Genomic DNA, 13205 nt, shown 5'->3' on the forward strand with positions numbered 1-13205 from the left:
AAGGCATATTTTAGGATGAGTCAGGGACAGTTTGACAATCAGCTGTGTAGCTTCAGGCCTAAATATGGTTGGTAAAATGTTAGAAAGTAGTTGAGAATACAGATCTGTCTTGCAGCTTGCTTAGGACAACGTTGCAAATTAGCTAAAATTATCTAACACAAACCACGTGCAGTGCTTTGCTAACTTGTTGTTAGCACCAACACAGAAGGCCCGTCTCTCAATTCATCTGATAGGACAGTGTGGAAAAAACTGCAATAATGTTGGGCACTTTTCCACTCTGAGTTGAAGTTTTTTAAAACTCAAGTCGATCAGAGTGCCCCTGAAAAAACGTGAGGGGCATAGAACATAAAAACATGAGGGACTCTGAGGAAAAAAAGTGAGCAAAATACTTTACTCTTATTGAAACCTACCAAAAAGCCGCCACAGGTTGCTAAAATGTGCTCTGCACCGATAGTCAACCCTGTATCGCCACAGTATTTATATCGAAGTATTTGATGAAAAATATTGTGATATTTGATTTTCTCCATCGCCCAGCTCGACTTGGTTGATCGAGATGGCTTAGTTGTCTTCATGTGCATATTGTTTAAAATATGCAGTGTCTATTACTTGAGTTCCAGAGAGCTTGTTCACCAGCTTACTTGCATTTTTTTTATTTTTTGGCCAGCTCTGGTGGACATACGGGAGACAGTGAACAGACTTGCTCAGTGTAAACAGTCTGACAGCAGCAAGTCATAAGCAGACAGAGACAGGGGGAGAGTTTGACTAGAGAGCTGTCCAGTTTCGGTGAATAATGATGTGAGCGTAGAGCTAGAGATCATGGAAAAACATTTGACAGATACGTCCTGTAAACGTGCAGGAACCACGTGGGCTGGATGAGTAAACCGTCATCGCCTCTGGTTTGTCTCCATCCACCCGTTTCCTGCATACATGTAAATAACAGTGCGCTAACTTAGATGTAGATTGTGTGGTGACTGTCTTCCTACACAGGGGTTCAATTGAACACCATGTACAGTAATATGTAATATCCATCAGGTCAGCTTGGGTACCTGGTTTCTGTTAAATGTCTACATGTCTTTGCCTTCATGTTTCTCTAAACCAACACTGCTCAGTGCACTCAGTCCCCTCTTGTCCACCATGCTCACAGATGTTGAGCTATTATAGCTATTATAACCATTACTAGTTATTATAAATAGATGACCTCAATTGAGAAATGTACTGAGTTGAGTCAGCCTGAACTGCAGGGGTGTAATTAGGTTTAGGAACTGACCTCAGATCAGGGTACATTAGCAGATTACCACACTGCTGATGCACTTTGTCAATGTGAGCTCGTCAGAAAAAGATGGGTAAGGTACTGTATGTGTTAATCTAAGAACAGGGCAGGGCTGTGGATGGAAAATATTTGTCTGTGGACACTCATGTTACTCTGTAGGAGCTTGGTGAGAGGCAGCAGAAGTTTTGATCAGTCTAGACCACAGATAGAAGCTTGATGTTAATGGCAAACCTTTGATAGGTCCAGCTAGGGATGTTCCTGACGACAAAATGCCAAGAAATTTAAAAGGAAATTTCATTTTAGGCTAGTCGGCTAGTCTAAAAGTAAGGAAACGCACAGAAAATGTTCAAAGTTGAGCACAATTTAATAGATGTGGTACACATTGATCACACATAGTCACATTGTGTTTCAAAAGCTGCTATTATCCTACAAAACATGACGAAAACTCAGTAAAACAAGTTCAGAAAGTTCAAAAAGTTTACGAATTTAACCAACTCCTATTTCTGGTGTTGACTAGTGAGGGTAGCAATGATTAATTGTTGGCTAAATGCGCACATCCTGAGTTCCAGCTGCTCAGATGTAAGGATTTGCTGTTGTACTTTGTCATATTATAGTTAAGTGAACATAGTTAGGGGTTTTGAATGAAAATCAAACATCGTTAAGATCCCACCTTGGACTCTAAAAAATGTTATGAGCATATTTCAGTGTTTCCTGAACTTTTTAAAGACAATACGGTAATTAGAATATAATTCTTTATTGCAGCAATGATTCTACTTCGTGGTTATTGTGTTCCTTAAAAACTCTTCACCAATTTTAAGTGATGATGGTGAGTGTTTCTCTATGAACACCTTTAAAGGGACAGTTGACCCCAAAATCAAAACTACGTAATTTTTCCTGTTACCTGTGGCACTGTTTATAAGTCTAGATTGTTTTGGTGTGAGTTGCCGAGTGTTGGAGATAACAGCCGTACAGATGTCTGCCTTCTCTCCAGTTTGATGGAACTAGATGGCAGTTTGGTAGAAAGAAAATAGTTCCTTCATTTAACCCATCAAAACAAGAGCCATTTTCTCATGAACTCCAGTCTATGTGCGGAGCATCAGGTTCGGACGCTGTACAGTGTTTCTGTTTTACACATGCAGCACACAACGAGAGATTGTCCGGGTCGGGAGTATTCTCTGTGGTTGAGGTGAGGAGTGACGCCTGGATAGAATATGCAGGAGGCAGTAATCCCCCTAGCTTTTTCATAAGTTGGTCTTTCATTGTTCCTTTAATTTATATGACAATTTCGGCTGTAGCCCTTACCAACAGAAGTTCCTTGATCTCGTCTCTCCAGTTGGGGTCTTTGTGTAAAGACTTTCCTTAATCCTTTAATATTTGTTTTCCTCTGGTTTTGCACAACCTCTTGATATGAACGTCATCAACCTGCCCACTCGCTCGTGAATTCTCTGGGCAGTTGCGTGCTTTATTCTCACATGGGCTCTGTCGGACATTACAGAGACACTCAGTATGTTTACATGACATTAGAGAATATCAATTCATTGTGTTAGTCCAACTAAAACTGGACTTTTAAAATACATGTTAACACGTGAGTCTGACTGAAATCTTTCTATATTCATTTCTTGAAGTTGGACTAAGACCCAGATAATGCCATTGGCAGTCGAATTACTCCTGCATGTACACAGTCAATCAGACCCAGGTACTGTGGCACTTAGCACATGCTCCACAGTGTCTGCCCCGGGCATTTTTGGACAGACAAAATATACAAAGCTGTAAAGTCATTTACCATGGTGCCAGTTTGCTGCTAGCTAACCGTAGCTAACTTGTTTGTCGATTGTTCTGTCTGTGACATAGTAGGTCAACCGGAAAAAGGTCCAATACTAACAAGCTGAAAGGGGCATATAATCACCAATCATTGTGGAGTCAGACATACTTGGGTCACCATCGATCCCTGCTTGTATGCTGGGACAAGGACAGTAGTCCAATGGAATGGCCTAGTTGAGCTATAACCATAACTCAACTTGTTGAGGATGAGGCCTATTTAATGTCCGATTCAACTGATTTGGACATTTACGTTCTCACATACAGCTCTTCTGGGTAATGTCTAGATAGTTTTAGGTTTGCAAGGCATGTGTGAAAGGGGCCATGGTCTGTGGAGTATTCTGAGTAACTGGGTCATGATTTCTGGGAAAGAAACACTGTGGTTGAGTTTTTCAAATGTATTTTTTTGGCACTTTTAGCACCATAAGTTTAGTATCATAGAGTTCCAATATATTGGAGAGGAGGCAGACATCTTGGACATCTCACACCAAAATAATCTAGATTGACAAATGGCACCAAAGGTAAGAGGAAGAACATATGTTTTCTTTTTGATCGAGGGGTGACCTGTCCCTTAAGAGGGACCAAGATATGATCGAAAAATGGCAGACTTAATTTGATGGACAATCTTGTGAATTTTATCTGTAATATCAATCAATCAATCAATCAATCAATCAATCAATTTTATTTATAAAGCCCAATATCAAAAATCACAATTTGCCTCAGAGGGCTTTACAGCATACGACATCCCTCAGTCCTTAGGACCCTCGCAGCGGATAAGGAAAAACTCCCCAAAAATATCCCGTAACGGGGGAAATAATAGTACATCTGTGTTCCAAGTATTTCTAAAAGAAAACAAAAACATGTGACCTAACCTCGTCATAAACACACCTTTGAAAGAAAACGGCTATAAAAAGATGACTTAAGACCGCTGACCATGAGGACCAGCCATGTGATTAATGTGCAAATGGTTGCCAGTTCGTTGCCAGTGTGCTGCCTGACCCACTTTTTCAGTGTAGTCGGCCAACACTCAGACATGTCGCTGCTGGAACGGCAGATGCCACTGTCGCTTAATGCACCTACCATCTCTTACTCAGCGAGATGAAGAATAGTGTCTAAAGCGAGACCTTTTTATCCAGTTCCAAAATTCAGACTCAGTTTGTGATTAAGAGCCAAACAGACAAAGGCGAGAAATTGTCACCATAGTAACTGTTGAGCAGACAAAACAACCTTTCAGATATTATAAAACACTGATTTACTGGGACTAACTTGATACATTTCATCTCAATACTTCAGAATGGCACATTAGTGTGAAAGAGGCCTCCGTGTGTGTGTGTGTGGAGCCTTTTTGCAAACAGGGTCGCCATGACTTTTGGCACAGTTTCTATTTATTAGCGAGGTTCATTGATGCTCTTTTGATAGCAGTGTGTATTTTTGGGTGCTGTAATATTAATCTCAGCCTCTCTTTCTCTCTCCTCCTTTCTCTCGGCCACAGAGGTGTGGAGCAGTCGCATTCAAAAGGTCGGAGCAGAATGCCATACAAGTGCGCATGCTGGGTAAGAACACTTAAGTGACCTGAATACCGCAGAGCAGAGGGCTGTTAATATATATAGTCAGCTGCAAATTGATGGTGGAAAATGTGTCTGAATACTTGGTAACGGTGCTCCAGGCTGTCACTAACCCTTGGCCCAGTGTAATCTCTGCTGTCTCTGTATACTGTACAGTCTGCGCTGTTCAGCTGCGTAGCTTGTTTTAAAAACAGTGGTGCTTAATACAGAGTTTCACTCCAGGCATGTTTTGTGATGTCTGGACTGGAGACAGTAAAATGTATCTGTTTGTTATAACTACAGTCTCAGACCTTGAGATGTAGCTGAGGCTATGGTCATGTGACAAGCAGTTGTGGCCCAAATCTGATTTCTTTGCTCTCTTGTTACACAGATCTGATTTCCATGCCTCCACACTGGCGATAGATATTTTGTCTGTCTGGAGATATTTTGTTTTCTGGTTGTCCCTCTGTTCCATTCTCTTGATTGCAATATCTCAGGAATGCCTTGAGGGAAGTTCTTCTTCATGCAAATATTTAATAGGATATAATGATGGAGTGATGACAAAATATAGCCAATAGGTCAAAGGTCAACTTTACTGTGACATCATAATGTTCTGCAAAAAACACTTTTCTGGCCGTGATTCAACACTACAACGACTTTTGGTCAAATACTGAATTGGTGAGTCTAATCCTGGGTGCCCACTAAGGGTGTGCCATATCATCTCGTCCATGAAAATACTGGTATAGTTGTTAATATGATACTAAAAATTCATATTGTGATACCTGTAATGTTTCAACTTGTTGACATATTGACGTCATACTGTTACCCACGGCAACAACAAGCACGGCTGAGAGCGAAATTATTACCGACTGTGGTGGTTCCAAAAAGAGGAGCAGCTTCAGTAGTGTGGAATAAACTGTGGCATCCTGAATGTTTTATGAACAGCCCTGGACTTCTCACACTCTTTTAGCAAGTTACAGCTCAGAGGAAACTCATTCTGCGGCTCCTCTGGCAGCAGCACAGCGTCTCTGTCTCTCCTCTCTCGCTGTGTGCACATGGGAGTCGGTGTCGTCAAGTGATTTTGTCATAAACCTTTGGTAATGTAAACCTATGTGATGCTAGCAGCTTGACAAAAAACTCCATATACTGTATGTGAATGTGTGACAGTTGTGGTATCATAACAGCCTGTCACAGGTTACAGTGTGATGATTAGAGGAGAAATGGCAGAGTATGAAGTAATTATAGTAAGTTCCAGGTGGAAAAAAAACAACTCAATCATTCACCTGTTGATTTATATTTATATATATATATATGTGTATATATATATATATATATATATATATATATATATATATATATATATATATATATATATATATATATATATGTGTGTATATATATATATATATATATATATATATATATATATAGATCCCAGGGTACATTTTTTTTGTATTTGGGAGCTGTTTAAATGTGTTATTTGAGATAGATTTTATTTTGTTTCAAATGTGTGGCGGTAGTTCTAGTTTCCCTAAATGCTGGTTTCCCAGATGTGACATTGTTTGTTGTTCCATGTGTGTAATGTTGTTGGTTGCATGAGGCCTTTCAGAGCAGAGATCCGTTCACACTAATGTGAGATATGGGTCACTTAAAATGTGAACGTGAGGAGTCGAGGCAGAAAGATCAGATCTGGGGAACAAATTGGAATTCAGCATTAAACCCTGAAATGTGAACGTAGCCTAAAGCTGTTTTTCCGTATTAATGTCAACGTTGTTTACAAGATCCTCGAAGAAATGCGTAGTTGAGTACAAGTGTGACGCAGTTTTGAACATGTGATAGGAAAGGATTTATATTGCCAGTGCCAAATATGTTCACATACTTGCACGAACACAAGCCAGTAGAATTGTAGATACAAACACAAACACTTGCAACTGTTTTCTTTAGACAGGCCACTTTATCCGCTGGCTGACCCACTTCTCTTGCAGTGACCTGCCAGAAAACGTGACCAGTAGCATCATTAAAAAGAATAATAAAAAAGAGACTGACACAGACACACACAACAAAGAGAGCAGAGACCGAGTGGAATCTCACTCGTACTGTGGACTGTGTATCTTCTGTGTATGTGTGCATGTGCATGTATGTGAGGGATCTTTGGAGCCAGCAGTCATCTGGCTGACTCCCAAGTTTACTCAAAACTCCCACTGACCTCGTCGACTGATATCTTTCCCTCTCGCTCTGTGCCATTATCACCGTTTCTTACTCTCTGTCACACGATTTGTTTTCACACATCCACGCAGTTACGAACCTCAGCTCTGTTTGTTTGCTGCTATTATTCTCCTGCAGCTTTATTCACATGTTCTCAACTGAAGTCACACTGTGTGGTATTTTTGCCACTGGTGACATGAAGAAGGATAGTTTCCCTGTCATCGGCACTGTCGCGCTCCTTCATATTGATGAAGGTTGTTTTACACTCTTTATGATTGTAGTGCTGGTGAGAGTTACAAGTTGGCATCATGGCTGAACATACCAAGGGTCCATTAAAGTCTGGGCCAGTTGCTGTATGACTTGTATCTCACACTGTCAGCACCATGTGGTGTTAAAAGATCTAATAATTTTGCTGAGGGATTATGTGGCTGTATGTAAGTCTCTCAACACTTAGATTAGAAAGATAGATTTTTACAATGGGAAAAGGCTCAGCCGACATCACATAGCAGCATTGTTTCTCTTTTTTTTTCCTGAACAGACTGCACTATAATTTGGCACAGAAACACGTGAGAATTTATGTTTCTGTGGGATTGTGGGGGTTGGCTAGTGACATGAATGCAATTGTTATTTATCTGTCATCCAACCTGTCTGTATTTACTCAGATGTTCAATATGTGACTATCAAGATGGAAAAAATTCTGTGTATTTTATGTGTGAGGCGTCGCCTTTGTAGGTTTCAGTAACACTTACCTATGTTCACAGTTTAAAGGATAAAGTTGGGGGAGAACTTGTTGATCATTTCCAATAAATCAAGTTCCTACACTTGGATTTTAGATGTTATATTTTAGATACGTAAGGGATAATGGCCAATGAGCTATCCATTGTCAGGATGTAATGGACGACTGGGACGCCAGAACCATCCGACCCACAGCGGAGTAGGGCTGCCCCCTAATAGTCGACCAAACGTTAGTCGACCAGAAAGGTCATTAGTTGTCAAGATTTAATTGGTCGCTAAGTCGCAGAAAATGTGATACTCTATTACTAGCTGTGCCTTGTCAAAAGTAATCAAAACCTTAGTACGTGCGTTTACATGGAGCCATGTATTCCTTTTGCATTCGGGTTGGAAGCCCTACCCAAATAGAAATGCTCCTTGTAAACACCTCAACCCGAATGAAAACAGCCAACCCAAAAGAAAATCTAATCTAGTGCACAGGGGTGGGATATTCCTTTTCAGAACCTGAATGGAAGAATTTTTCTGGCTTGTATACACCTCCTACCCGATTCCAGCCATTCCGTTCTTTCTGCGCATGCTCATTTCCTTGCCCTTCTGGCGTGATGACGTCTACAGCGTGCATAGCAACGGGCTGAGATAGAGCAGTCGGACTCGTTGCACTCACCGGTTTCCATTCGCCAAAGCACGATCATCTATCTCCCTTCTTCAACCTTCTACCTCCCTTCTCCTCCTCAACAGATGAAGCATTAGCAGAACAAGGTTGTTGTCGTACTGCTGCTTCAAGAATATAAGCAAAACAAGCCCAAAAAAGGCACTAAGAACGGTGTCGTCAAGCATCTTGTTATCTGGAGCGTGGACTACAGTGTTTTCTTCCGGTACACGTAACATCCGCCCTGCCCCCTATCCAATCAGAAACCTTCCCTGCCCCAAACCTTGCGCAGACCCAAATAAAGGCGATTAAACAGATCTCCCGTGTAAACCCTCATTGGGAATGAATATTTCCTATGTAAACTACCTGGAAAAACTTTAATTCCGAATGATTTCATTCAGATTTATTTCATTCTGAATGAGAAGCCATCATGTAACCGCACCCAATTTGAAAGGACAGACACGGGAAGTGTCCACGCTCAGCAGTCAAACAGGAGTTCCGTTACAAACCAATCACAGCCGACAGATATCTTTCCCTTCTTCTGTAAATCTTCAGTCTGATAAATATGGAAAAGTTGATCATGTTAGTGCAGGGCTACCCAGAGCTTTACATCTGTCCCACAGATGATAGGCCTACACACTTATAAACAGCATCTAGAAGAAGATCAGGTCTGCACTCAGGATTTCAGGTTAACAGATGATGATAAAGTGCTTGTTCAGATTGCTTAGCAACCTCAGACGCAACTTGCCACCGCGTTCTTGAAAGCTGGCACAGAAAAGGAGAAAGATTAGCACTAAACGTCCGACCTTGTGTTTTCAGGTGGTTAAAGAAGCGGCATGTGTACAGCCTCTTAATTTCCAGGACTGGTACCTGCGGTTATTCCACTGGCTAGTTAATAACATATCGGGCAGGAAATCCAAAGTGTGGGATCATTTTGAGAAGGTGAAGGATGAACCCAAGGTGATATGTAAACTCATCTTCATTGGTCAACTACAAACATGACGTATCATCTGAAACATGGAAGTAGCTACATGCCCATTAGCCCACAGCGTCATTAGCAGGCGGCTCGCTCAGTGTGTGACGTGCACTTGTAGATAAAATATAGGCCTATATCAATGAAGGTTCATTAGTACGGTTTTGTATTTCGCTGTAATGTAGCACAGTGTTAACAATGTTACTGATACTATTCTTTCTCACACCTTCAACTCAAACCATTGTGTTGCCCCGCCCAAAATATATAATCTAATAATTCAATTAATATCGTAAACATGCGGGCAACTAGTCGACTAATGGCTCTAAATTTGTTTGTGTGTTAACAGTCATTTTCCTGTACTGTTGAGAGGATGAGAAATGTTGAAGTCATAGTTGTAATTAGATGTTAACTTGTTAACTTTGGCTACATCCCTGTTGCTATGGTTACTCATTTGAGATGGAGGCTGATATTATGTAGCCAGCACATCATGTTAGAGCTCTGAACAGAGTTTTAGTGGAACTACTTAGTGGGTGTCCTATATTTGGAATGAATGGACAGCCTGCAGCCAGTCACAACCAGGACCATGGTATGATTCTCATTAAATCACTACAAGAAACTACAATATTTTTACACTAGGGTCTCATCTACCGAGCCGAGCTACAACAGTACATTAGTACATAGCCATGGTGTATCTGCATTGCTGTACATTATGTCCCTCTGCCTGCTTCTCCCAGTTTCTCACGGCCTGTATCTTTTATCTTGACGCTCTTTGTCTTGTGATTTCTTGCAATTGACTTCTTGCGCCTGATATGTGACGTTCAAGGCTGTGTGTCTGTCTGCGCCTTTGTCTGTGTGTGTGTGTGTCTGCATGTGACTGTTTCTCAAGGGAACATTTCCGTGGAAAAATGTAATGCTTATAGCACTGCATCCTTCATGATTATGTGCGTGCAAAGAGGAACACACAGGTCTCATTTACTCTGATTCACCTAATTGTATTCCTGTTAATTGATATCTGGCTTTCAGCAGCCACAGGAAAGCCTTTGGGTGTGCGTGACATTTAAGGAAACAGGAGTGTTTTCAGTCCCAAACAAATGTTCAGTTCATCCGAGTTAAAGACTCAGCTTTAGAAGACTCAGCTGAGCATAAATAGTGAAAGATAAGACACGTGAGGCTTAAGTTGGAAGTGGGAATCGTGCTAAGATGAGTTCTGGATATAGTTTCTGTTCATGCATCGGTGCATCATTATGAATTTAACCATTTTTAGAACATCTTCCAAGAATTTACGATCGAATCTTGTTCTTCTGCTTCTGTCAGAATTCCCAGTTGTGTTAAAGCCCAAGGCTGGTTAGTCACCTGGACAGCAGATTTCAGAACAAATAAATCAAAACAAACTCGCTGAAGTGTCTCTGTGCCGGTGAAGCCTTAATGAAGAGTGACTCACAGCTTGTTTCTCGGTTTACCTTCAAGCAGAATAAGTTTGTTGGAGTCTGCTGCTGTGACATTGTGCTTCTTATTCAGTAGGGCTGTACCCGACTCAGGATTGTGACCATCAAATAGGATTTGGCTGTTTACTATGAATATTCCATTGTTTCTTTTTTCCCATATAGAGTCTGAGAGTTTGAAGATGATTGGTGGGATGTTCAGGGTGGCAAGTGACGTTCATGTAATATAGTAAGCAAGCCAAGTTAGCCCTCGGAGCTAATATGTGCTAACTACACCAAGGTTGGATCGGAAATGTCATGACAGTAGATTTCAAATTTAAGCCAGAGACTCCTGTGAGCTGTAAATTGAGCTAAGCTTCTCCTCCTATTTTCCAAAATTTATACATCAAACAGTCAGCCAAATAATTTTAAAAGATGTATTAGTCGTATCTGTGCACTAGAGGCATGCCGTATCATCTTGTGCACAATAATACCGGTTTCATTTTCAATATCATATGAAAAATTCATATTGTGATACTTGTCATATTTAGACTTGTTGACATATTGACGTCATACTGTTACCCACGGCAACAGCAAGCATGGCTGAAAGCGAAATTAAAAGCAACTCTGCGGCGGTTCCAAAAAGAGGAGCAGCTTCAGTAGTGTGGAATAAACTGTGGCGTCCTGAATGTTTTATGAACAGCCCCGGACTTCTCACACTCTTTCAGCGTCTTACCGCTCAGAGGGAACTCATTCAGCGGCTCCTCTGGCAGCAGCACAGCGTCTCTCCCTCTCCTTTCTCACCGTGCGCACACGGGAGTTGGTGTCATCAAGTCATTTTGTCATAAACCGTTGGTAATGTAAACCTACGTGACACTCACAGCTGAGATATGTGAATGTGTGATAGTTGTGGTATCATAACAGCCTGTCACAGGTTACAGCGTGATGATTAGAGGAGAAGCGACAGAGCATGAAGTAATTATAGTAATTATATTTTGTGTATTTTGTTGAACCTGCTGTGCACACACTTCGAATACTCTTATCTGCTTTTAAATGCAAAGTCTGTACAGACTTAATGTTGGACTCTGTGAGGGCTTCCCCTGACCTGACCATGAGGCCGTGTCCGTGAACCCAGTGTCCCACAGTTGTTCACACAAATCCTATTGGTGTGCTGCCGCTGTAGCAGCAAATGTAGCAGAGTGAGAGAGTGTGCGAGCCAAGCGTGCTGAGAGAGGGGAGAGGAGGGGCTTTCCGACTCCACAACAACACTGGCGCGAGTGAGACTATAGAGAGGAGAGAGAATGCGGCAGAAGGAGGGAGCAGACTGTCAGTGGCCGACTCTGGGAGAGAGGGATAGAGACGGATTCTCACTTCTTTTTTCTGGCTCTTCCCTGCTTCCTTTGCCTGCGCTTGTTCTGTCTTCGCTTTCACTCCACACTCATCTGCTTTCAGTTCTCTCTCTCTTTCTTTGCTGCTACTCACTGTTTTTCTCCCTGCAGTCTTTATTCTTCTGTCCTACATTCTGACTTGCTACTATCTGTCTGTCCTCCTCTTCCTCACCTATGGCTACCTGACGGTGAGCTTCCCCCTCTGCCGTCCTTCTCTCTTTTTCACCACCATCCCTCTTTCTTTCTTCTTCCTCAGTCTCTTCCCTTCTTTACTTCGATCTGTCCTTCCCTTTGCACCTGTCTGTCATCTATCCTTTGTCTTTCGGTGTGAGGATGCCAGTGCTGGAGGGGCTCTGGGGCCCAGATCTTAGGATGCGAGACTCCAGTCTTGGGGTCGAAGTCGGGGTATGTCCAGACGAGGCTCCTCACTCGCCGGTCTGGGGGCCTCTCAGGACACCACCTATTACCTGCGGGGGTCTGTCGCTGGCCCTAGAGCTCCCTGCTCTCATACGGCAGCTCAGGGCAGCCTGGAGAGCCCGCAGGGGAGGCCCTCGGGGGCCTGAGAGAAGTCAGGCGAGCACTTGGGTGGAAACAGAGAAGGAAGAGGTAGAAGAGGTGAAGCTTGACATAGAGGACAGGAGCGCTCAGCTGGAAGGTAACTTGCGCATGTTATAAGTACAGTAAAGCTCATGGGAGTTCTCATGAATGTTTAATGTCTAATGCATGTTTTTCCTTCTTTGTGTGACCCAGTAACTGTGTGCGCGACATAAAAACACATCCGTGATAGAAAACACACTCCTTCATGATGTGTACTGATCTGTATAATTTGTTGTTTGTCTCTTCATATAGTGGTCATGTTTTTTGGCAGGTTTCTAAGGTGTCTGGCCTTGTCTTTGTGTGGTTTTCTGCATCAGTTTTTGCATTTGAGTGTTCCACATTTGACTCCATGCCGCGACGCACGTTTTCATTTTTGACAAGTGTACATGTGTATGTGTGTGAGACAGATAATCTTTGACAGCTGATGGTTACGCACGTGTTTGTGAGTGACGTGGTTCGAGACGAGGTTCAGAGCAGTTCACACACCCAGACAGAGGAGACGGTGAAATGAGGGATTTGTGCTGTAAAGCCAGAGTGCGTTACCATCTGCTGAGCCGCACTGATGACACTGACTTGATGCCATCAATCAAGCCGAGTCCGTCTGTCTG

The 13205-nt window shown here is 42.2% G+C and overlaps 1 protein-coding gene across 2 annotated transcripts in view; it reads left to right on the plus strand.

Annotated features, from left to right (window-relative positions):
- The window catches only part of LOC117270335 (3',5'-cyclic-AMP phosphodiesterase 7B-like), a 33499-nt gene that overhangs the window by 2129 nt on the left and 18165 nt on the right, over positions 1-13205 (plus strand). Inside the window, exon 2 of one of the 2 annotated variants that reach the window (XM_033647868.2) lies at positions 4581-4641. In XM_033647868.2, the coding sequence (XP_033503759.1) occupies positions 4581-4641 (61 nt within the window). Of the gene's footprint in view, positions 1-4580; positions 4642-11900; positions 12656-13205 lie in introns of those variants that run through there. The other variant, XM_033647867.2, reaches the window with a different exon arrangement.

The sequence above is a fragment of the Epinephelus lanceolatus genome, chromosome 13 (genome assembly GCF_041903045.1).
Source record: "Epinephelus lanceolatus isolate andai-2023 chromosome 13, ASM4190304v1, whole genome shotgun sequence".
In the NCBI taxonomy this organism is placed as follows: Eukaryota; Metazoa; Chordata; class Actinopteri; order Perciformes; family Serranidae; genus Epinephelus; species Epinephelus lanceolatus.